At 33.0% G+C, this 24,755-nt stretch overlaps 1 protein-coding gene across 2 annotated transcripts in view; it reads left to right on the top strand.

Moving 5' to 3' along the window:
• LOC145246801 (DNA mismatch repair protein Msh3-like) overlaps window positions 1–24,755 on the top strand; it is an 89,859-nt gene that overhangs the window by 27,963 nt on the left and 37,141 nt on the right. For both annotated transcript variants that reach the window (XM_080108602.1, XM_080108601.1), the window contains exons 4-12: window positions 1,110–1,227; window positions 4,991–5,118; window positions 7,171–7,337; window positions 9,702–9,811; window positions 11,230–11,347; window positions 13,056–13,250; window positions 14,451–14,583; window positions 18,415–18,602; window positions 20,975–21,143. In XM_080108602.1, coding sequence (XP_079964728.1) covers window positions 1,110–1,227; window positions 4,991–5,118; window positions 7,171–7,337; window positions 9,702–9,811; window positions 11,230–11,347; window positions 13,056–13,250; window positions 14,451–14,583; window positions 18,415–18,602; window positions 20,975–21,143 — 1,326 coding nt within the window. The remainder of the gene's footprint in view (window positions 1–1,109; window positions 1,228–4,990; window positions 5,119–7,170; window positions 7,338–9,701; window positions 9,812–11,229; window positions 11,348–13,055; window positions 13,251–14,450; window positions 14,584–18,414; window positions 18,603–20,974; window positions 21,144–24,755) is intronic.

The following is a 24,755-nucleotide window of genomic DNA, read 5'->3' as shown; positions in this document are numbered from 1 at the left end:
ACAATCTATTTACAAAATGATTTAGTCTGACTCAGATGACTGGTAATATGAAGTATTTTTAAAATAAACACTTAAAAATAAAAAATCAGCAAGGGGATCGACTCATTTTAAATTGAAGAACATAATAGAAGTTATCTACCTTAAGTTTAAAAATGTGAAAGCAAATAAGTTTAAAACTAAAATGACTTCACATAACAAGCGTAAATCTCCGCCTTCCGCACGCGAGTTATTTTAGCAGTCAATCATTGGTAAAATTTGTGTGATTAACCATCATAAAAGTAGACAAAATTCATTTCTTGCAATTTGTTGTTCTTGTTTTTCATTCCTGGTTTGGAAAATCCCATTCACCATTTCTCATGGTTAGATTCTGTCACATTTGAGTTATATATTTTTAATTTTCTGAAATGTACAAGAAACATTAAGAAAAACAAAAAAATTAGGCACAAGACCACTCAAAAATTGGGGAGGGGAGTGCCTATGGTCATCCTCGTCACTGTACTTTTTGTTGGTCTATGTTTGATCCTAGCCATAGTTTTCATTCACCACAAGACCTCAAGCACACTGGGGGTTGTCCTAGTTAAGATTCCTGAATCATATCGTGTTTTTTTTTTTTTATTATTAAAACAGACAATAGAATTTGTAAACATACAATTATACAAAAATCATTTGTTTTATTTCTTGGCTTTGGGATGGGGGGGGGGAGTTTAAAAAGTAAATACAAAATATTAGTAAGACTCTCCTAACCCCCTCTAAATGGTAGAACACCCACTGTTTTCTGGCTTAGTATGAGCCAAAAACAAGCAGGTCGCCCTCTTCATGGAGCTGAATTCTGGGTAGGATCAAAGAAACTGGGGTTGTGGGGGATATATGAAGTTGCTCTAAAATCACTTATTGGGGTAGCCGGGGATGAAAAAGAAAAAATCGGTGTGGGCATCTTGGAGGTTTCCTATCAGGGTTGGAGGGTCCCATTCACTCAGCTAGCTAAGAACAGAACCGTGCACACCATGCCTAGGCAGGGAACATGCACGCATAGACTCACTAGCTTGATCCATCTTCGATCATAGGCTGCGGGATGTAACATTTGATATTTTCTCTTCTCTCTTTTCTAGGTTGGCATTGTAAAACAAATGGAAACTGCTGCTCTGAAAGCCGCCAGTGATAATAAAAGTTCCGTATTTACCCGATGCTTAACTGATCTCTACACAAAATCGACTTTTATTGAACAAGGTATTTCCATAATGTCAAAAATGTATTTCACAATCGTAACAAATATTAAAAATATACAAAACATAGCCACCTATCACTCAGTAATAAAAAGTAAAGTATTTTAAATTTTAAACTGAGGTTCACCTTGCTATATAATTATAAAATGATCATCAACTTCCTGACCAGAGAGCATTGATCAGTCAGTTCTTGGTCACATAGCATAGGACAGAATGATTATTCATTTTTTTGTATTTCCAAAAATCAAAATGAGAAAAAGATCTAAAATATACATAGTAGTATATTTAAAAATAAAATTTAAATGTTGACGAATTTGGAAATACAAAAACATGGAATATTTATATAAATATAGATAGATAGATAGATAGATAACAATACAGCTACATTCCAAAGTTTTATTCATCTTATTTTTTATTTTTTTCAATGTGTCAAAATTCAATATATTTTTTTCTACAGCAGCTGTTTCGTTAAGTAGAATCAATGTTATTAGCATGTCAATACTGAATATATTCATCGTGGACTCTTTAAAAAGCAGGAATTTATTTACCTTAGAAAGAAAAAAACAGGCATGTCGTTCATCAAGCCAAAAAAATTATGTAGAAAAACTTTGCATGTTTTGATGCTTGCTGCCACCATTCAGAATATATATATTCAAGTGGTGTGTTGCCTGATACAGGCATTGACGGTTATGGCTCTCCATATATCTCTCTCCTGAGATTTATTGTTGTTCATCATTTTTTGATGGTGCCCAGGTGTCAATGTATGTTTCTTGCAGTCTTCCTGCTATTCTTTGTTGAGTGTCAGAGTAGACGATCAGGTGCCACCTGTCTATAATAATAATCATTACCGTGCGAGGTGTTCTAATTCAGAACCCTATTCACGCTGTTTCTCGAATAAAGAGTTTGATATATTGCCATAGCTTTCTTTACAGTTGTACAGACAGTAGGTTGCAGTTTCTTTCTGTCCAAACAATTCCTATACTGCGTGATTGTTCTGGCCATTGTATGCAGAGGTATCCTGCTCAGCACAACGAAATACAACCATGAACAGAATTATTTCTGTTTGCTTTCATATAACATCAGTCACCTGCTTTCTATGACCTCATGTTACCCTGATCAACCATGCTCAAGGGTCTCTCGGAGGAAAGGAGACGTCTTACTTTTCCTTTGGCAGTAGTGCTGTCTCACTACTCTAACATATATATATATATATATATATGCATACACAGACAACAGAAAAGAATAGACACCCATAAAAACCGTGCAAATCATTGGTCCAAAAGATTATAGGTCTGTCCACCATCTCCCAGGACCAATCTTTTCTGCGCTTGATATTGGCAGGACAAAGAAGAGGTTTCCTTCTTGCAGCTCTAACATTGTAGCCCAGCTTGGGAAGATACCTGATAGCTGTTCTGGGACTGACACCAGCTTGTGTTGCAGTGTCAGAGACTTTGCACTGAGGATTCTCTTCAACATTTCTTTTCACAAGATGCAAGGTTCTTTCAGAGAGCTAAGGACGACCTGGATGAGATTTTGTGTACTCTTTGTCCTCTCTTGTGAATTGTACGATCACACTTTTAACAGTAAATAGTAGTATTGAAAGATTTCCTGATATTTTGCATTGACTAAAACCTCCTTCATGTTGATCCACAATTCGTCCTTGTAGAAATTCTCATGTTCCTTTAGTTTGTGGCATACTTCAATGTTATTAGATGTGATATTCTAAGTTATTTCAGCACTGTTCTTATCCGTAAATATAAATAAGCATACGTATTAATCTTAGGAAATATATTTATCTTAGTGTCTATTCTTTTATGTCATGTCAGTGTATATATATATATATATATATATATATGTTCTGGAACTCGCGGCAGTTATTCCTCAGAATCTTGCTTTCAGGTACCTACAATACCATCCAGCAGTCAAACTTCAGAAAGCGTGCGTTGGGAAGACAGATAAACTCAAATTAACATAACGAAAACAACTGTTACGTTGAAAACGTTTTATTAATTAGGTAAAAAAATCTGAAACAAAAACAAAACAAATACTTAAAAGGAGAAAACATAATTAAACAAAGGGAAATAATACATGAAAATAATTGTTTTGGACAGGCTTCCAAATTAATAGATTCTGGGATATCTTATCTTTTTCAATCAACGTGAAAGTCCATAACAGTTAGAAAAGTGTCTTTTCTCCATTAAATTGTTAGGTGAAAGTCTGGAGCAGCTAAAAATGTCTTTTCTTTTTTTTTTTTATTAAATCGTTAGGTGAAAATATGGAGTGGTTAGAAAATGTCTTTTTTTTTTATTAAATCGTTAGGTGAAAGTATGGAGTGGTTAGAAAATGTCTTTTCTTTTTCTACAAAAGTTGTTATTCTAGTACGGTGCCTAAACTACACAAATGCCCACGAAATAAAGAATAGAAATAGAAGTCTGAGAAAAGATATAAGTTCTGTGCGAGCGAAGAAGGAGAGAATAAATTAGAATTTCTCCAAATTGAATATAGAAGTCACACACTAGATTAATTAAACAGGAATAGGGTTTCAAGTTCTTCATAGAAGGAATAGGCAGGTAAAGGAATAATAGGATGTTCTGAACGTACCTCATGGTTTAGAACGGGGGAAGCCCAGTTCATGGAGTCGATTAAAGTCCGTGCGTATTGTTTCAAATTCCGCGGTTAAAAAGGAGGAAGGACAGAATCGCAAAACGAGACTAAGACGAGATCGCGTGGGAACTCGGAGTTCTCGAAAGATGGCGACATGGAGTCTTTTCCTTTACCTTATATCCCTTTTTTTTTTTTTTTTGAATGCCTAAACAGTTAAGTTTTTTCAATAAAGAAAGATCAGGAAGGGAAGAAATAAGAAAGAAAACTATATAAGAAAAAGCTCGCACAGAGATGAATGAGAACGAGGCACGAGGCACCGGTGCTCTTAAAGCGTGTGTCCCTTGTTAAAAAAGAGCTCGGTCTGAAGACAGAACAATATATATATATATATATATATAATAGCATAGCTTAAAAAAACAAAAATGAAAACAAAAACTCCTAGGCAGCGTCAGATTATAATCCTGTATATAAATAATATTTTGATTGCAGAAATCTGTCTCTGGACCAAATTACCGTAGGTTTGCAACAACAAATGCCACATACAAATTTATTGTGCCTAGAATATTAGCCACTACATTAAGTAACTTTACAACTTCATTACAGACAGATTTAGGCCTTATGATAAAATCATACAATTCATCCTAGTGAGAGAAATCATCACTATCGCCAATACCATTAGAGGGAGTAGTTCCTATTTTTCCCTTTAATTCATAACTGTTCTCACCACCCCCACTCTACACTGCGTAAAATTACACACTTGTATTGTCCCGTCACCCTTATTAACTGAATCATAAACTCATAGAAATAATGTTCACTTTTGATTTGCAGATTCAGAAAATAATGATTTCTCCCAATGCTAATTCCACCCTTTCTCACTGGATGCCAGCTGTAATTTTCTTATTCCAGATTTTAAATAAAAACGAACGCTCACGTATTATACACAACACGAGGAATTGGGGGGGGGGTCTTCTGAAAGCCATGAGGAACATGAGGAGGTAGAGGGTTGGGCAGCAGCAGCAACAACAACAACCGTAATTTAATTTATTCAAGGGGGGGGGATGCTTTACTAGGCAACATCAGTTAGCGGGTACTGCTAGTATAATAATATTGTAGTTATATTATACATCATATCTTCCTTACTTTTGTCCCTCTTTTGTTGTTAGATATTCTGGACCATGAAGAGAATTTTGGTAGCAATTCTGTTGATTGTTCTCAATATTTGATGTGTGTTTGTGAATTACCTGAACAGGTCAAAGTCAAAGAAAAGAACCTCATCCATATTGGAGTTGTGGTAAATAAAAAAATCTTTTTTAAATGCAATCCTACTTTTTTTACTTTTCTTTTTCAAACAATTAAAATTGCAGATATGATTTAAAACGAATGTTAATTTTAATTTTTTTATTTCAAACAATTTGCATGAATTACAAAAATAGTGTCAGTTGTGGCAAATAAAATACAAAATGCCTGTAAAGAAGTAAAGTAGAAGTCAAACCCATGTTAATAACAGAAGCCACCATTACACAATATTTCTCTGTCGATTTATCTAGAACTGCCTGGTGATAGATCAGAAAACTGAATCACTGCTACATACAGTCATCTTAGCCATCTGGTATGGATATTTGCTTTTAGGTAATACAAAATGAATAGCCATATGATATCTATTGTTTTGAGCTTGACTCTGAACCCTCGACATCTGATTATTTATTTTTTTTTGACAATTTTAAATTTAGTATGAACATGTTATCCCGACAGAGTACATGGTAGTACCAACTCATGAATTGATTTGTGTAGACCTATATATAAAGTACATTATGTGTGTGTGTGTGTGTACATATATAGACTGTTTTGCTGTACCAAAGTACTTCAAGCTGAGATTGAAACCTGGTCGATTTATCAGCAGTTGAACTTCTTACTCACTGCACCATTAGCACAAGCTATGAGACAAGGATAATATAAATGCATTATTAGCTGCCAAGAGTGCTCAGTTCTTTTATGAAGTGCTTTGATTTATCTCTCTTATCAGAATTCTTAACTTACTATATATATATATATATATATATGAGAGAGAGATGGCTGAGAAAACTAGGACATTGGTTAAAGTATGTGAATTATCTTCAAGTTATGAAGTCGATCCAGAGCAAAGACAATTTAACAAAATAGCTGAAAGATTGTTTTAAGCTTTGGAGAATGAAATGCAAACAGCAGGGTTTCAATAAAGAATGTGGTTCAAAATTTGATGATAGTTTACAAGTTTTACCAAAGTATTGCTTGTCTAGTCATTACTCTGGTACAACAAAACAGCATATATATGTGTGTGTACACACACACACACACACACACACACACACACACACACACACACACACACACACACACACACACACACACACACACACACACAATGCATTTTATATATTGGTCTACACAAATTAATTCATGTATTGATACTACCATGTACCACTGTCGGGATCACATGTTCATACTAAATTTCCAGTTGTTTTAGACCATTATTGTAAAGTTGTTGCATAATGTACTTAATTTTAACTTCCCATCTTTATTTTCTGCTAAGATATATTAAATAAAAATAAAATATAAATTTCCAAAAATCCACAAAAAAGACACGCACTCATCCCCTGCTGAAGTGCTGACCATAGGTTGAAAACAAATAGAAACCTAACTGAGCACAACGTGTAGTCGAAACTTTCATGGAAAGAAAGCCTTTTACTTTTAATTACCTACTTCCTACTTACTTTTAATTACCTACTTCCTACTTACTTTTAATTACCTACTTCCTACTTGCTTACTAAGTCGAGATCCCCAGATGTCAGAAAGCCTTCTACTCTAATAGTTTATTCCCCAGAATTGCTAGACTTTGTAATTCCCTTCCTGTTTCCCTGATTGTACTGATATGCAGAAGTTCAAGTGTAATGTAAACAGACATCTTGCTGCTCAACTCCCTACATAGCATCCCTGCAATTTATTTCCCAAATAGTCCCCTACATCAAAGTGGCATTGTGCCTTGTTTGGGGTTGAAATTTAATTTTTAAAAATATGTAAAAAAGCACCTGAATAGAAAATTATTTCTAGCTTTAAAATTCTTAGCAAATCTTTATGTATTAAAATATTGAACATTTTGGAAGCTTATTATAATAATAAACAACATTACTTTAACAAAATTATAGTTTTCTAACAATTTGGTTCAATTAATAATTTAATGACCAAGCAATATCATAAGACTTCAATTTTATTTTCAAAATCTCATTTTAAAAAATGCAAAACAAAAATTTTAAAAACTCCCGGAAAACACCAGGTATAATACAGATAATATTCACTATTTTTACAGGCAATCCAACCAGCAACGGGAGAAGTGACTTATGATTCTTTTGATGATAATATCACACGTAGCGGACTTGAGACAAGGATTACCCACCTCCGACCAGTGGAGGTGATTCGACCTGTTACTCTATCCAAACCAACGGAAGATCTTTTTCGACATTTAACTTCAATCAGGTGAGGTTCACTTTTCTTGTAAGAAAATTCTTAGCATTGTTAATGTCTTCCTTTCTTTTAAAACAATTTTAATGAAAATTATTGTATGCAGTTCAATAAACTTTTGAAATGTATTACTTTAATAAGCACAACTGCTGTTCCATGTTCATAGATTTTGCAATTTTATCTGAAGGTATTTGTGATACTATAGACACCCCCACCCCACTCTCAATTTTGGGGGGAATGTGGGATAATGGGGCAAACAAATATATAAGATGGAAATGGGTTTATCGAGATAGAACAAGGAGGGCTAACGTGCGGTTGTAATTAAGGTGTGACAAATTATGGGAACAAAATGGTTGTGAGATACATTTAGAACTGGCGAGGAGTTTTATGGCAGTGGGGAGCGATTTGTGGAGTCTAGTGTTTTTTGTAATGATTTGATGACAGTGTCTGGTTGATGGCTGTTAGGAGTGACCAGTGGGACACACTTGAGGATAGTTGTAACATTGACACAGTCGAAGTCAAATCATGGGTTTGACCAGGTTAGAAGAGCTTCAGGAGATTAAGATAAACTGACAGCAACTGACAAACACAACCTCAACAGTAGATGTAGCTTAGCACTTAGATGGTAGTTTCCCATGATGGTGTCACGCTAGGTGTGTACCTAGAGTGCAACGGATATATTCAGAATGTGTCGGAATTTGCGCTTTCCTTTGGAGTTGAGTTTTGCATTGTTTATATATACTTGTGAACCCATGCATACCTTCTTGGCAACCGCCAATGCGTAAGAGACGATGACACAACCATAAGAAAAGAAGACTATGGAAACAATGTTGAGGTCGGCGGCGCTGTCGGGCAGAGGACAAGTGGTCTCACATACTTAATAATAATTTGAATGACCAATCTGCAAATATAAAAGTGAATAATGTGATAGGTAATTACAAGTTGGGTAACTGGTTTTGATGTAACGGAAACGGTTCAACTGTACCGTTACTCTATCATACTCATTCAAGGCTATCATCAGCATCATTAATATGTTCCTCAGAATAATTCATTGCATAAGGAAAAGTGTATAACAATTTTCTTTACAATAATTTATGAACAGAAGAAATTGTCACTCTCAGCATGCAGAAGCAGCCACCTACTTGTCCAACTTCTTGTCCAACACATCCATGTGGATCATAAAAGAAAGTATGAAATATGCTACAAGAGGGATGCATTTAGAAAAAGGATGGAAGAAAAAATTGTTGATATATAGGGAAGTGAGAAAAGTATTTTAGTATTTTTAATGAAAAGTATTAAAATGATCAGATTAAAACTTTTTTGTTTTATTAATTTTAAAATGAAATGTTATGAAATTAATTTTATTTTGAATATGTTGACCAGAGTTCAATTCAAAGGATGCAAAGACACGATACAGTTGTGAAACCAAAATCATAACAGACCAAAATGATCCAAATTACAATAGTCACATGCACACGTATGCTAACACCACAACCACACAATGACAAAGATAACACACACCTACACACATTGTAACTTGCACAAACACAGCAATTGATACACACACAAAATGATATGAATCTTAATTTTAATAAAATGAATAATGTTATATTTTTATTTTCCATGTCTTCTTTCCTTAATAATCTGTTCTTTCTATTAATCCTAAAAACATTTCTCGCAGTTGTCTACAACAATTTTTTATATTCTGACTTTAAATAATCCAGAATCAATATGTGTGATTGGTGTAATGGATGCCACTATAGAATATGGCATCAGCAATGATGACTTCAAATCCTCGGATCTTTTGTGTTTATCTGAGCACGCACACACTATAGGGAATATGATAACACACCATTTTTCTGCAAAAATGGTCAAAATAACAAATGGTGTCCAATGAATCAGTTACAATTGTGCTTCAACATCAAATAGCTTAAATATATCGTTAACCTGGCAAACCAACTATATTTTCTAATACAAAAAAAAAATATTAATGCTTATTTTCTTTGCAATCTATTATTTGATTGAATATGCTCTGTGAATCAAAAAAGAGGGATCACTTCATGGATATGTCTTTAAACACTTCACTAACAAACCCAACAATCAGTAAAAAGTTAAATTTGTACGTATAACTTATCTCGACGGATGGTCCATTTTTAGGTAGCACAAGTTTGAATCTTGTGCAAATTTTTATGTTTTTATTCCAGCTTTGTGATTCAAATTAATTGTTTATTTAAGGGTATTATTCATGCAAACAGTGTCAACAAAACAGGGCATGATATATTATTAGAAATAAATACCAATTTTTACCATATTTTGTTTTATGAATTTCACTCTAAAATTATTCAGTTCTGTGAAAAACTCAAACTGTTTTTGATCTAGTTTTTCAGATGATGATCGGATGCGAATAGAAAATTTGAACGATGAAAAGTTTGTTTACCAAACAGCATTTGAGAATATGACTACGTTTTATGGCAATCAAGAAACAAAAGGTATCTGTAAAATGGATGTTAAAAGCATATCCACACATAATTTACTCTTAAATGTTAAACCCATGAGCAAAGAAAATAAGATTATAAAAAAAATGGTGATGGCAGTGAAGAAGAAAAAACATTTACAAATTAAAATTTATATCTGAAACATTTTTAACTTTGAAAAAATTTGAAAACCTCCTGCTTAAATACAAAGCATTTTTTTTTATTGTTTCCAAGTTAAAAGTGTTTCATGCCATTTCTATACATCTTTAATCTGAAAACCAGATATCAATTTAAAAAATTTATTAAAAAAGTGAATCGATTGAAAACGTGTAGTGTGGGGTATTTCAGAGCTCTGCAAAAATAACTGATTAGTTTCAATTCATGATCCAAAAATGAAAGAACTTTTTCTTTTCTTTTTCCTGTCTGTAATGCAATACCCAGATTCTAATTTTTCAATTCTAATGAAACTTTCCATTGCTTTTGCCTCTTTTAGTCCTAAGTAGTAAATACCATATTTAATACTATTTTTAAATACTCAGATCAAAATTTTGCTATTTATATATTTTTATTACTGCAACCTTTTTAAAGTTTGTAAAGTATCTTCCCTCATTTACTTCCATGAATATATACATAAATTTTAATGCATTCAAATCAAATCTCTACAAAGTAAAACGTCTTTCAGGATAACTAGCTGCGATTGGTTAAATATTTAATAAATAACTAAATAACTAACTATTAATAAATAATTGCTTGTAATTGGTTAAATATTTAACGTTTTTCAGATGTTAAAACAAGTATGATCTAGGTAGGTTTAAGAAAAGGAAAAGAAATATTGCCATCTTGTTCTTTTTTTTTAAGGGAAGCAGATTAGAACTTTCTTTATTAAAATTTGTGTTTGATAAATGTTTATAGAAATTTTACTAAACAAAAAAATTGATCCTTACTTGAAGAGAAGAGATTTCACAGAGACTTACGAATAGGCCACACCAGATTAACTCATTTATTTATTCTAAAATAAGAATCTCTGCCAAAATGTCCACGTGGAAATCAATAAACAATAAAAAATTGAATGCAGAAATCTTAATTGCTTCAAAAAAGTTGCTTTGATTTGTGAACACGAATCTTTTTATAAAGAATCTTTGTTCTGTCAATGGATATTTTAATTTATTTTTTCTTACTTTTCACCACAAACAAGGAATATTATCATTGAAATGTAAGAGGCTACTGTGATAGGGGCTACTGTGATAGGGGCAAAAATGCAAAGACACAAACTGAGTGGGAAGTTGAACAACAAGATGTTTGTTCACATTACATTTAAATTTCTGAATGTTGGTACAGTTAGAGAAACAGAGCAATTTTTTTTCAATTCTGTGATTTTATTATAATGCAAATGTTCTTGTCAACTACTATGATTTCATTTTCTAAATCTGCAGATGGAGTCAATCACCTCCAGGAAGTAATCAGTCTTCCTCCTGCTGTCATCTGCTGTCTGTCAGCACTGATTGGATACCTATCTGACTTTAAATTGCAGACTATTCTTCAAATAACCAGGTGAGTCAATTAATATTTACCTCAGTTCGAATGATATCCAAGATGCATCAAAGAAGGAATTCAATTTACTTTGAAATTTTTTTTTTGTTTGTTTTTAGATATTCATGGCAGTTTTGGACCTTGAACTAAAAATTCATCAATTTCACCATTCACGTATTGACCTTTAGTTTTAATTGTTGTTACATACTTCTCATGTAACCTTACATGACACTAATAATTCATTTGTAACACGTGATCAGAAATCTTTTCTACCCTCCCCCAACTCATTGCCTGTAGTTTGCTTATAATTGTAAGTAGCTGACTCAATGTGTAATGATATCTCTCTCTTTCTTTTCTTTACTGTTATTAAGTTGTTGTCATAGTTGTAGTGAAGATGTTTTTCTTTGTTTTTATAATAAAAAGAAATACTTAATATTTTATTTGTTCAGAGCAAAGTTAAACATTATGGAAGCTTCCTATCACCTATCTCCAGAGAGAAGTTTCAAAAAAGGCTTCTGAAGCCAATCAATTAACCTGCCAAGGAGGAAGATCTTTCTTCTTCTCTATAGCTCATTTTGGACATCATATACTGACACACATTTTTTTCTAATCTTTAACTTCTGATGAGAGTTTTCATTTCTTTTTCTTGGCCCTCGGGACAAGATCAAAGTGTAGTATCTGTTCCGGCAGATGCTGCACTTCTATTTCTTGTTCTCTTTCGGTGGAGGAGAAATCGTTCACGACTGAGACAATTTTTATTTTTGTACCTTTTCTCCACGTTAAAAAACGACCCTGGTGTCTAACTCTGTCCCGTGGGGAGGCATAGTAAATAGGTACTCTAACCTTATGTAGAAAATACCAGTTTTTACATTATTTTTACACATTCAATCCTGCTGCACTCCAAGGACATCATAAATGGTCAATAGATTATCATATTTCCAAATTATAACAATAAATATGTAAGTGTAAAAGTTATATGCTAACATTTGTATGTTCAATATCTTCTCATTCATGAATCTTTTGTCATTTATAAAATAGAATGACACAGCTTTAGAAAATAATTGAGCTTCATTTTATTCAAATCACCATTTCCATCTTAGTTCTTATGTTTCAGGTGTTCAAGGAAATTTCTCCAATTTCTTCAAGAATTTTTTTTTTTTTTCGAACTTGAGAAACTTCTACAGGGAATTTCGAACTGAACCACTAATTTAATCCATAGGAGTACATTGTTTTTATTCTGCTGAATTCCATATAGATTCCCAAATTTCACTAGAAGGCTACCAAGTTTTAAAAATAGTGAACTTGAAGGAAGTCACATTGGTCAAAACATTGTGACTATAACGGCCAAAATTAAAATAGTAATCTGAATAATCCAAATAATATTAGGGTTTATGACAAGTATTTATTGACATTAGATTTACATGCAATCATATTGTAGTCTGCTTAGAAGCATTTTGTAAGTTCTTGGAAAAAAAACTCTGTTCATGGAAATTCTTCCTGATGATATGTACATAGAGAAAAGAAAGTTCTTTTCAGTTGGGGTAAGAAGACAAGTTCTTGTTTTGAATATTTATTATCAAGTATCTAACATACATCATGTCTACAATGGATGTCACTTCAAAATGCAGAAAATTTCTTAAAACACCAAGTGAGTAAATCAACATAAAATGATTTGTCTCCAAAATGCAAAGAATTAATTCAAGCTTTTTAAATCATTTTCTTTTCACAGTTGTTTCAAGCCTTTCTCTTTGGAATCTTCTTATTTGAAACTTCCTGCCAAAACAGTGCAGAACCTGGAATTATTTCAAAATTTAACCACTCACAAGACAAAAGGCAGTTTGTTCTGGGTACTTGATCACACCACAACCAGTTTTGGCAAAAGGATGTTGCATTCATGGATCGGACATCCTTTATTAAATATCAGGTAAAAATGATGTTTTAGTTTTTTCATCATTTTTTGCACATTTTAATAAAAACATTTTTCTTTTTGCCTCATCTTAATAAAAGGTTTTCTTAGACATTTTTTCTGTTGTGAGATTATTTCAAGTTAAAATGTACCAAAACAATCCTCAAACTATTCTTGAATTAAAGAATGCCATTACAGCCAAAATCAAAAATGTTGGGGAACACATTTGAAGTATATCATTGAACAGCAACAATTTTATTTTAGTTTAAAAATGTATATTATGAAAGTATGGTCTTGTTCATTTTTCCCAACCCATTACAGGAATTATGTAAAACATCATCATAATAGTAGGTTAAAATATTTAATTTTATGATAAACATAATAAACAAAAAATACAATTTTAAGCAACTCTTTGAAAGAAGCCAACAACAACAACAACAGATAATGAATAATTTTTTACTCATTATCTATTTAATTTCTATGACATTATTATGCTGACACATTGGTACTCATTAGATCACTGAAATACAGATGTGACAATCCATATATATAACCAGCCATTAGAAAAAAGATGACAAAGTAACAGAAGCTTAGAATTTGTCAATATTTCATCTACAACTACTGTCAGAGAATGACTCAATTGAATTAATTTCTATAGATTTGTGGTCTATCACAGAGAACATGATATATATCCAAATGCTTTTGTGGCACATAGACAAATTACATATTTATTAATATTATTAATAAGATTTAGAGACAACATTTTGAGATATATATATATATACATTGTTCTGAAAAAAAAAGAAAGAAGTAAAAACCGGACCAAAGAAATTTTTTTAAATCATGCCTCAAACTTTGAGTTGCATCATTTGTTTGAGTTGTAGACTCTGTGAAAAAGGATTTATCGGTGCATGGGTTTTTGTCAAATACTTCCAACTTTTGCTATGAAGAGATCTGAAAAAATAACAAATAACAAACATCAACTCAGCATCTTTCATAAGAATGCACAGCCGATTAAATAACTACAATGGCTGATCAAAATCATTCAGATGTCTCGCGTTTTCTCACCAACAATTGTATAAAAAGTAATCAGGCCAGAAAAAAAATGGATAAATTTTGTATTTTATATGTACAGAAAATGATGATTCAACCACATAAAACGCATCGACTTAAAAAAAAAAAAGCGATTTTCCTTCATATATTTTTTCTTTCTTTTAGTCTTATTGAAGACAGACAAGACGCCATCGACGAAGTATTGTCAAATCATTGTGATTGTTTCTCGGCGATGAAGGCAAGTTTGGTAAAGTTGCCAGACCTTGAAAAAGGACTTGTAAGAATTCTTTATAAAAAGGTAAGTGGAAAGCATTGTAGAAATTCTGTCAGTTTTTGTCCAGAATTTCTTCTATATTTAAAAAATAAAAGTAAAACTCTCTATGATGCATGCATCTGTCATGAAACAAAAATATCATATTCCAAAAATTATGTAAATTTACCAAGTACTTTTATTTTTAAATAAGAAAATCAAATTTTATCAGTAACTGAATAGTGGATCTCTTGCCTACCATTTTGAAAACAATCTACAAAGGAAGTTAACTCAAATCCAAACTTGTGAGTTTATATTGTAATCCCTATGACTTTCCATTAATCACTTAAAAATTATTTTCTTTACAAAAATAAAACTACTTGATCAATTTACGTAATTTTTGGAATATGATTTTTTTTTTCCGTCATGGGTACATACATTATACAGTTTTTCTCTATTTTTATTTTTTTATGTATGTGGCATGGAAGGAGGACAAAAGTGATGAAAAAAGTGTTCTAACTTCTTATCCAACACTTTTGGCTTTGAAAACTCTGCTAGAGGATAAGAAGAGTGGTCATCTGGAATGTTCTTAATAAGAAATTTACATCTCAAAAACTGCATCAAATTGGGTATAAATGATCTATTGATATCTCGGTAGGCATCAGTATTCACATTTGACATGGACATGCAAATCTGGAAAACATTCAGGGAATGAAAGCAATTAGATCTACTTCAGCATCCGACCCAAGTGAGGCACCATACATTGTTTACACGCATCCTCCATAGATTGTGGTCAATATTAAGAGGCATCTGGAGGGAGGCGGGGGGGGGGTCATTGTGTAAACATGTCCTGCATGTTTTGCATACAAATGACATGTAGTTGTTGGATACTTGATCAAAGGCAGAAGGGGGGCACAGTAAACTGAAAATATCTCTGACCAGAGTCAGATATTCCTTTTGTTTGAAAAAAATAAGATCTTCAAGAGCCACTTAGATCAGCTTTGTGAGAGAAACAATGTCCAGAGATAGGCTAGATGTTATTTTCAGTGAATGTTTCCTTTAGGCAGCTGAACAATAACCATCAACAAAAGGTGAGCAGCAAGAGTGGGATTTAGAGTTGAACATTGGAGAGAGGGCAGTTGGTTTTTGGGAAAGCGATCAAGCAGTTGAGCAAGTATGCCACTCCATGCCAGGTGGCTTCCATTAAAACTCTTAGTAAAGAACCACGTTAATGAGTCATATTTTGGTCTGACCGAGCAAGTCTGTCATTCAATGAAATATCTGGGTAGTAGTTGTAATCTTCAAAAAATAATAGATATTGATTATTTATTTATAAGCTGGACTTGTGGTTTCGCTTGGTATGAGAATTATTTGTTGCAGTTACAGATCGATGAGCAACTTTGATCCAAAACAATGTGTCAGACAATCATGGTGATGAATGAATGCACGGCCATATTTACAATTGATCAGTTGAGATAGACGAGAAGAGAATGGATTACAAGGGAGGAAATATCAAAATTTCCTGTTGAATACCAACATATTTTTCCATTTCTCATCAAGATGCCATTCAAAATATATACTCATAAATGGCTACATTGATATATTTCCATCCAAAATGGTTGCTCATGTGCTTGGCTACTTTGAACATTCTGGAGTTTTGATTCAATTACTGACAGATGTGAAAGAAAGCAGAGGACACTTGATGGTACTGCAATTATATCTCACGAATACCTACAGGTCCATGCCTCATAAACTAGAGGAAGAAAACTTAAAGGTAACATATGCGTCTATTAGTATACAACCTGATCATAGACTATGATGATAATTTCGGGGTGAAAGTAATTTCAAGAATAACAATGTAAGAATGGCAAACTCTGAGAAAAGTTGTTATTACAGGTTGCACCATCTCTGCTGTCTTCTTCTGTTTGGCCATGCTAGTTATCAAAGGTCCAAGTGAAAAAGAGGAATAAAACCAAGTACTGTGAACAGGTCAAACAATGTCAGCAGAATATATGAAATCTCTAGTATTACCCAATAGAAGTCAGCTTTGTGTGTTTTGCGAGAGTAAAAACACTAAAAAGTGTTTCTAAATAGATTTGCCTGAAAAGAACAGCGCCATGGAAAAAAATTCTCAAAGCATGGAATCTTTATGCTTCACAGAGAATTGTTGAATATAAAACAGTATTTTCCGTTTGGTTTCGTTCAAGCAATTCATAATGAACTATGATTTTCCAGTTTCACTATGCATACAACATAGTTGTTCAAGGATGAAGCTTTGTTTTGCTTGAGATATCATTTGTAACCATGCATGAGGTGGTTACAGGTTAAATGTAATGCATGCAAAAAGCAGACATCCTGTGAAGAAGCAACGCAGAAAATTTTGCACTATCCAAAAAAATATCGGCTTTACCAAATAATATTTGTTGATTAAATATATTTCTCATTCCGTGGAATTTCCACAGGTCCTGCTAGTGATATATATATATATATATATATATATATATATATATATATATATATATATATATTCCAGAAGACGGTAAAGGATTCAGTTAGTTGGTATTCTTAGCTACACAGCCAGTTTGGTTTTCTTAGCTTCTTTTTTTTTTTTTGTGACTCAGAAACAGATGGTCTGTTGATGTTTGTTTTGACTTCCATTTTGATTTGTTTGGGCTAAAAATTCTCATTTTTTGGTCAGTAGAGGAAAGCGAGTATCATTGTAACATCCAAAGAAAATAAGCATTTTTACTTGTTTTAAACAGGAGTTGTGATTTTATTTGAAGGGAGAATTTATCTGTTCAGGCACTGATTGAGGTCACATTGATACCATGACTTTGAACCAATACAACAAGCAGATGATCATAACCAGTATAGCTGATGCATACAGACATGGGTTCATACGTTGTGATAAAGGAAACGTTGCTTATGATGGTATTGATGTTGAGAACTTGATTTCCCCTTGAGAAAACGTATTGTCTCTTTAAACGAGAGTTCATGATGAGAGATGAAGCCTAAAAACAAAGTAATAGTTCTACAGATATAAAGTTCCTTGCTGTGCTTATGAGTTTTTTTTTCAAAATAATGGCTGGCTAGATACAGAATCTCAGCTGGTATCAATGTTGAGCCAACAAAGTGGTTGAAATTATTACATGTTGATTCTTGTTATAGTCATTCAGCATGTGATACCCATGAACCAAATTTCTGAACTTTGAATAAATATAATTTGCTGCAGTTTTGTGATTGCAATTCATCTCTTCTATTGATTCTCTGGTCGTCTTGTTTGACTTTTTTGTGAATCATGCTTCATCAAACTCAATTGTGAAAATAAATGAACTTGGTGACATTGTATCATCGCCATAACTTCATTATAAGCAAAAAAGCAAATGGTGTCAAAAATTTTGTTTTCTTGACATCCTCTTTTAGGGTTCTGAAATAGCAGCAAAAGTAATGAAATTAACAAGAATCATAAATGTACTTAAATATTAGAATAACAATAAGGAATTGCCGTTCTAACAAATTTGCCAAATGGTTTGCTTCCCAAATATTTTTTAATTGAAAAAATCACACACAACTTACGCCCCAACCCAATATTTTTTTTTTAGTTCCAAACAAAGTATACTTGTTGACTCAAGGTGTCTGCATCTAAAACAAAATATTTTTTATTTATTTATTTTTTTTTTTTTAACTGAAAAGCTATCACTTATCAAAGCTGAGAGCCACTTTAGGAGAAGCGATAATGAGGTAGAATTATAGTTACTTGAAACATTATGAGAGGATTAAAGACAATGGATTTTGTTACTTATTATTTGTTGACATTAAGAAATGCTTAGTCATCTTTTTTTCTTTTTATCTGACATTTCATCTTCATCCATTTTACAGTGCACGCCTTTGGAATTTGTATCGATTAGCCGTTCTTTACAGAAGATTTCAGAAGAATTTCACATTCAGAAAGAAATGTTTATAAAAGATGTCAAAAGTCAAATAATTAAAGAAATCCTGGAGGAAATTCCAGAATTGCTTTGCGACATCCATGTCTTTAGCAAAGCCCTCTCACTTGAAGCCATGAAGTAAGTTTTTATTTAATCATAAATTTATGAAGCACTTAAATTTCATACACCATTTTTAATTTTTATGAATGAAATGTACAAATATTTTTTTGCAGATAATCCACATCTCGTTTGGATGAGCGTTAATAATTTGGATTATTCGGATGACTATTCTCATCTTGGTTGTTATATTCATGCTTCAACTTATGCAACTATTATATCTCCGATCCGGTTTCAAGTATTTGGATTAACTTCAGAACTAGCACTTGGATTTAGGGTTAGTTTCTCTCTGCTCCAGCTTGATCAAGGGCAGGGGAGTCCACCATCGGAAACACGCCACCCAACTGTATCTCATCAAATGTCAGACCCATGGGGGGTAGGGGAAGATCCTCATATGATACTGAAATGAATATGATAGAAGAGTGTCCTTCAGAATTTTCAGTATCAGAAAGGTCCATCAGCAACTAAAGTTCATCGGAAAGTCCACTGGGGCTTAAATTCACAAGAGGACCCCTCAGGCTAAAGCTCATTGGAAGGCCCATTGAGGTTTAAAGTCACAAGAAGGAAACAGACAATCAATGACTTCCTCAGTTGGAAGAATTTCTTACTGAGCCTAGTTACAAGGAGGAATACAACATGTGGATCAACCGTACTGCATGAATATATTAATTTAAAAGTTATTTAAATCTGTTTAATAGGCAATATAATACAGGATTATCTTTTTTTTTTTAAAGATAAAAATACATAACAAAGAATAACAAGGCATAAACCTGTTTGATTGGATACATCATATAAATCTACATAGGAGACATTTATCCATTACATATATATATATATATATATATATATATATATATATATATAGTTCATAGAAGGCATCAGACCTTATGCCTTTTCGGGTAAATCTGGTCCACCTTGTAAAATCAGTCCAACAGGATTCCTGGTTCAAAACAATAAAAATCCGACAATCACGGATGTTCGATAATCCTCATGGGGAGTCGGGTTTATCATTTCAAAGTACAACGAATCCATTCCTTTAATCTATTTTGATTGAAGATATTGTTCCATGTCTCTCCCTCCTCTTTCCATCGTTTCAGTACCCCAATCTGATGGCTTTGTGTCATCCACTTAGGGAGCCAACTTCTTCAGGATTACATACATGGTCATTCTGTTATCTCTGTTCGTTTCAGCCATGTTATCCGACTAGCATATATTACCATTGAAAACAATTCAAGAAGTGACAAAATCTTTTTTCTTTTTCAAGTTGCCCATGGTTTTTATCGAACAGGGGCATGCCCACGCACACACATCAATCAAACTAAATCGTGTCCGCATGTTTGTTCTTTTTTTTTTTTTACTTATGTGACACCAATACTTTTTTCCTATGGTGGCAGAAAATGCTATTTCTAAGTGTACCTAGTTTTGCCCAGCACCATGACACAACCTTTAATCTGCTTCGGGTACATCTTTTTGAACTTGTGGATTTTGTTATTGAACAGGTTCCTAAGTTCAAAATAAAGATTTCCAAATTTAATAAGAAAATTCCCAAGTTTACATTCGCCAAAATGTTGTCCAAGATTAGAATAGTAGTCAAAATTATTTGCCAATTTAACCATTTTTTATAACTATTTTGAGTGATAATTTATTTTCCTGTCAATTTTCCCCCTGAAATGCATAAAGATGACCCAACAAGTGATAATTGAAATTATCTTGCAGAAATCGTCTGAAAAAATTTACTGGTTTTATTATTTTATTTTATTATTTCTTTCTAGCAAGGTTATCCAGGTTTTTAAAAATAGTGTTGAAAATGGAATTTTCCACATCAGGTTAGATTAAGCAGAAAAATGGAAAATTCCATTAGATGTTAAAAGATTAGAATTATAGTTAATGTGTTAGAACATGACATAATGGATGGAAATCCTTCTCTTTAGCTGATGAGCTGGTTGGGTTCAAAGCTCTTTAAAGAACATGACGCCATTAAACAAGTCATATTGTTGACATCTTATTTCTTAGAGAAGTAAAGAAAAGGAGAGGCAGAAACTTCTGCTATAACATCATTATCACTATGATGATGACTTAATTGATTGATTTTATAAGAAGAACAAAAAAAAAACCGGGAAAACTGAATTGTAAATGGTGTCCATCTGTCTTCCAAGATAAAAGTTTAAAAAAAGAAACTTGGATACTAGATTACTAACTGATTACTATTTTCAATGTAAACCTAAATACACTTTTGACCAGACCTATAGTTGTCATATAATAGTTATTACAAGTTTTGCTTGGTATTTGAGAAATTGTTTTTCCTTTATTTTCTTGCTTTGCATTCATTTTGACTGATGATGATTATTGTAATATTTTTGTGTAAACATGATTTTTCTTTTTGTGATTTTAAGGTCAAATGATAAAAGTAATCTTTTTGTAAACGAGTCACAGTTTCCTGCTATTGTTGAACAAAAGTCAGCAATAAAAATTATCAGAAAAGAAATTGACGAATACAGAAAGACAATTGAGCAGATTCTGAAAAGGCCGTCATTTACATATGCCACAGTTTCAGGAGTTGAGGTAAGTTGTACCTGAAATGACCATAAAAGAAGAACAATTTTTGTATTGTACTTGATTCTAAAGACCAATAGGACTGCCATGATGCTACCAATTTTCTGATTGCTAAAAAGCCACTAGTTAGCTTGTGACACTTACGTCACCCGCGTGTCGCCTAGTGGTGGATGTTCCCCGATTGTTCCTCGTGTCTTCTGATGAGTATGTCAGCGGCCCGTACCTGAAAGAGACTCTTCATGCAAAACAGTTGAAAAGACCAAGTCAATAGTTGTCTTCTTTTGTTCAAAATTCCTTGTATTTCAATTACGGGTACAATCGTAATTCGCTGTTAAGTTAGGGACTGGCCGTTTGTTAACTGCAAAGTTCTTTCGTTTTCGATAAAGACTAAAATATGTGGCAGGTCAATCGATGAGGTGCTTTTTCTCTCGTTCGAGCTCAGGGGAGCAGATGTCACTCCGTGTCTGTCGGTCTCTGAGTTTCAGTCTCTCAAAGCTCGCTGCTTATATTGTGGGGGCGGGAGCTAAATCTTCTTCTTTTTCTCTCATTCGGCCCTTTAGCCAATCAGGATGTTGGAACCGCTGTCACTCAAATCTTCGCCAGGCGGCCTATACCCAAAAAAGGAGCTATCTTTCTTCCTCTGTTGGCATTCGGGCGTTCTCAATCTCGGCCGGCGCGGGCCTAATGGAACTTGACATGTCGTAAAAACAGAAATGTCTTACTTAATTATTTTTGAGAGAACATAAAAGCCGCTGAATCCAATTCCACAAAGGCCACGTGTCTTTTCAATAGGGGTCACTTATCGCCCAGGGCAGTCAACAATAGTCGCTTTGTTAATTGGGATTTCATTGGTATCTTCCGCCACCCACGCGCTCAGCGGGCTGTCATGGTCAATTAGTGTTTACAGCTTTCTTGACCAAAAGAAGTATCCCTGCATTCTTGCCCTATCTACATTTCTTTTGTTTTATTTTTTTTTTCTCTTTTTTTTTTCACAACTGGTCTTCTTTCTATGCCTGTCGTTCGCCCCCCCCCTCTTTTCTCGGTCGTCTGCTATTTCTCTTCTGTTCACAACTGTTCTTTTTCTATGCCTGTCGTTCGCCCCCCCCCTCTTTTCTCGGATTCTGTTGTGCGCATTCAGCTTGCAGTTTACTACACATCGAGTCTGTCTCAAGCTTGTTTATATTAGAAAATTTTATTTGAATTTAAAAAAAGATCAAAATTAGCCAAGTTTATTTTGTTTTTGCGCTTTGATATTCTGAAAAAATCTCATTAAATGAAAACTTATGAGGTTCACAGCTTGCAATGGGGAGTTTTAAAACCATTCAAGTGTAATGAATCAAGCTCTGTATCATTCAACCACGGTAGTGGTTGAATATATGCTTAAGTCTGAAATTGAATGAATCGAGACACATTCAAACCCCCACCACTAATTCCGTTCGCAATAAATTTCAGACAGGTTATATACTTGGATGGAACACCTCATTAGCTACATTTTGTAAAAAAAAATTTCGAAAATTGGTTCAGTAGAAAAAAAGTTACAACAAAATATGTGGGTTCACAAGCAGGAGAGTAAGTACATAAGTGACTAACGCTTTTTTTATTTTGCATAACTTTTTTTGTATATAAATATTTTTACTGCGATTTTGCCAATATGACATGTTAGCGTAATGGTTAGAGTACCGGGGTTGGTGGAAAGATTTTAGGTTCAATCCCGTGTATCGTTATTTTTTTTAAATTAAAAAACCGAACTTTTTTTTAATGACTAATTTTTTTTAACTCTCCTTATGATTTTATAGCAAAAAATGGTGAATTTATCGATTAAAAATATTAGTGAATTCTATGATATACATATTCTTTGAATTAACTCAAATATTTCGTTATCGCATTTGATGAAAAATGTAGTCCCATTTTGGCAATACGTCTGACCAATGATGCTTTTGAACCCGCGACCAGCACTGCGATGTCATCAGCATCAGCCTGGGCATGAATATTCCTATTTTTAAACTCCTTTAAAAGAGGATTCAGGATACAGTTCCATAGTAAAGGTGATAAAATCCCACTTTGGGGGTTTCATTTAACTACTTCCCTTTTAACAGTTACCCTCAGTAGTTCTACTTGAACTGATCTTTGCCTCACCATATACTCAATCCATCGGATGAGTACTGGTGGTACATTGAGTTCTCGTAGCGACTTGAACATACTACTGAAGGGTATGTTGTCAAAAGCTCCAACGATATCTAAAAAGACACCGAGTGCCATCTTCTTTTTTGTTAGTTTACGCTCTATACAGATCACGAATTCATGAACCGCAGTCTCGGTAGAGACCCTGGCTCGGAACTACTGCGATTGAATGATAAATATTGCATAAATGTGTGTTTGAGAGCTAATTTTTTTTGACAATCATTAATAAATATTATAAATTTATATATTAATACAATAGCAATGCCTGGAAAAATCATGGATTATATGGAAAAATGCGCGCATGAAAAGTAATATTCTTAAGATTTTATTAAACCTGGAAAAGTAAAGGACAAGAAATTCAACCTGGAAAAGTAAAGAACAAGATATTCTAGTAAAGTAAAAAATAAGAATTTTTAAGACTTAAAATATTGCAGCTAAAAATAAAATTTGAATATTGATAAATATTTTATTTATTATTTGCATATGTTGTTGTTTATTGTTGAGTTAGAAAGAATTAAATGATCCTAATTATGATATAATAAAATTATTAATTTTTATGTAAATTATAAAATTATTAATTCCATCTACTAACTAACTAACTAATGAATTAATTTTATTCAAACAATTTTCACTACATAAATATATGCAAATAATAGGGGGGAAATAAGTTCAATCCAGCGACTGACACCCTTTCTAACTCAACAATAAACAACAACATATGCAAATAATAAATAAAATATTTATCAATATTCAAATTTTATTTTTAGCTGCAATATTTTAAGTCTTAAAAATTCTTATTTTTTACTTTACTAGAATATCTTGTTCTTTACATTTCCAGGTTGAATTTCTTGTCCTTTACTTTTCCAGGTTTAATAAAATCTTAAGAATATTACTTTTCATGCGCGCATTTTTCCATATAATAGATGTATGTTTCATATGACATACGGAGCATACTTTTCAAGAATGTGATCAGTTGTTCGGTTTCATGCACCTTACTCACATCAAGAGTTATCAATCTACCAAGTTTGTATTTATCATTGCATAGGCAGCCCTTTTTGTTTATCAAGCCATCGAATCTTTTACCTTGCAATTTTGTAAGTTGGTGAGTGCAATTCACCAGTTAAATACTAATGTAGATTGACAACTCCTGGACTGCAGGCCATATCTGACCGTCATGTAGTTTTCTTCCCGCCCATCAACTTAACAGCTGGATTCTAACTATCCAATTGCTACTGAATAAAAATGCAATTATTTGAGTCAGGCTAATCCATTAAAGGTCAGCAACAAAGATTTTGCTGCTTCAGAAATAAATTGAAACAAATGAAAAATTGCCTGGAAAAGATATTTGCCACTGGATCTATAAAACATCAATACATTCAAAGTTAAACTTACAAATCTCATAATCAATTCTACACCCATATTACTGTTCTTTACTGAATT

Source organism: Euprymna scolopes, chromosome 24 (genome assembly GCF_053919585.1).
Source record: "Euprymna scolopes isolate OS-2025 chromosome 24, ASM5391958v1, whole genome shotgun sequence".
NCBI lineage: Eukaryota > Metazoa > Mollusca > Cephalopoda > Sepiida > Sepiolidae > Euprymna > Euprymna scolopes.
The sequence above is the reverse complement of the archived record's forward strand: the minus strand, read 5'-3'. Positions and strand labels throughout refer to the sequence as shown.